The sequence below is a fragment of the Apium graveolens genome, unplaced genomic scaffold, assembly GCF_009905375.1.
Source record: "Apium graveolens cultivar Ventura unplaced genomic scaffold, ASM990537v1 ctg8680, whole genome shotgun sequence".
In the NCBI taxonomy this organism is placed as follows: domain Eukaryota; kingdom Viridiplantae; phylum Streptophyta; class Magnoliopsida; order Apiales; family Apiaceae; genus Apium; species Apium graveolens.
Window position 1 is genome coordinate 3,624 of NW_027421387.1, and position 1,377 is coordinate 5,000.

The following is a 1,377-nucleotide window of genomic DNA, read 5'->3' on the forward strand; positions in this document are numbered from 1 at the left end:
GGTAACAATTCAGAAAAGAGGGATTTTATAGATGAGCCTGTAGAGCCTACTATACAGCCAGTTGAGACAAAATCTCCGGGTCAGAAAAGAAGACGAGGCCGTAGTCAAGACGCTACTCGGGCTAAGTCAGTCATGCCTGCAGCAGCCCCAGCGCCTGTAGCACCCGCAGCGCCTGCAGCTAAGCATTCAACTCACCCGGTTGTAATTGCTCTTAAAGCATCCAAATCTGATTTAGTGGATGAAGATGGGTTTACATTGGTTGTTAACAGGAAAAGTCCTGCAAAACGGATTCCCAAACTGGCAATGCAGCCAGTTAGTCTCAGAAGATTGCAATGAATATTGCAGCATGGAATGTTAGGGGCATCAACAAAGCCCCTCACCAAAAAGAGTTGCAATCTTTTATTTCTGTAAATAATGTGCATTTCATGGGAATTTTAGAAACCAAGGTAAAGAGTGATAAAGCTCCAATAATTTCGAAGAAAGTTAAAAAAGAGTGGAAGTGGTTATTTAACTATACCCACCATTATAATGGTCGAGTTTGGGTTGGATGGAACCCTGAATTTTGGGACATTTCGTTGCATTCCATGACTAGTCAAGTAATTACCTGCAATGCAGTTTTCTTAGAGAAAAACCTGACTTTTTTAGTTTCCTTTATTTATGCTCATAATGATGCAGTTGATAGAGCTCCCCTGTGGGATTATTGCTTGAATCTGAGCTCTACTTCTTCCCCTTGGTGCCTTCTTGGGGACTTTAATTGTGTAACTAATCTTAGCGAAATTTCAGGGGGTCGGGAACATTTCACTCCGGATATGCAAGCTTTTCAAGATTGTCTGGCTAATTGTGGTTTAGACAGGGTCCGGACTGTGGGGGATATTTTTACTTGGTCTAATAAACGTCTTCTTAATCCTGTGTTTAAAAGTTTGGACAGGATGGTGGCAAATGGAGCCTGGTTTAACCTTTTTACGGAAGGGAATGTTTTTATAAAGCCTCGCAGCATAATGGATCACAATGCTCTCCTTTTTGTTGAACCTATGCAGCTCCATAGATTTGGGAAACCTTTTCAGTTTTTTAACTTCTTGATTGAAGTCCCAGGATTTTTTGAAGTGGTTGATAAAGCCTGGTCAAAGCCTTGTACAGGGAACTCTTATGCTCGATTTGCTTGTAAACTCAAGGAGTTGAAGGTCCTTCTGCGTCAATTTAACAAGGATCATGGCAATGTTTCCTCTAATGTCTCAACTGCTCGAGCCAATCTTGAAGAATTTCAGCTCAATATGCTTAACACTGAAGATGCTTCTCTTCTCTCTGTGGAAAATAACCTTATCAGAAATTTAAATCTAGCTTTGGCAGAGGAGGAATCTTTGTTTTTGCAAAAGTCTA

At 40.9% G+C, this 1,377-nt stretch overlaps 1 protein-coding gene across 1 annotated transcript in view; it reads left to right on the plus strand.

Annotated features, from left to right (window-relative positions):
* Positions 1-332: 332 nt before the first annotated feature.
* LOC141705239 (uncharacterized) overlaps positions 333-1,377 on the plus strand; it is a 3,612-nt gene continuing 2,567 nt past the window's right edge. Inside the window, exon 1 of the mRNA XM_074508282.1 lies at positions 333-1,377. This exon is cut by the window's right edge and continues 2,567 nt beyond it. Coding sequence (XP_074364383.1) covers positions 333-1,377 — 1,045 coding nt within the window.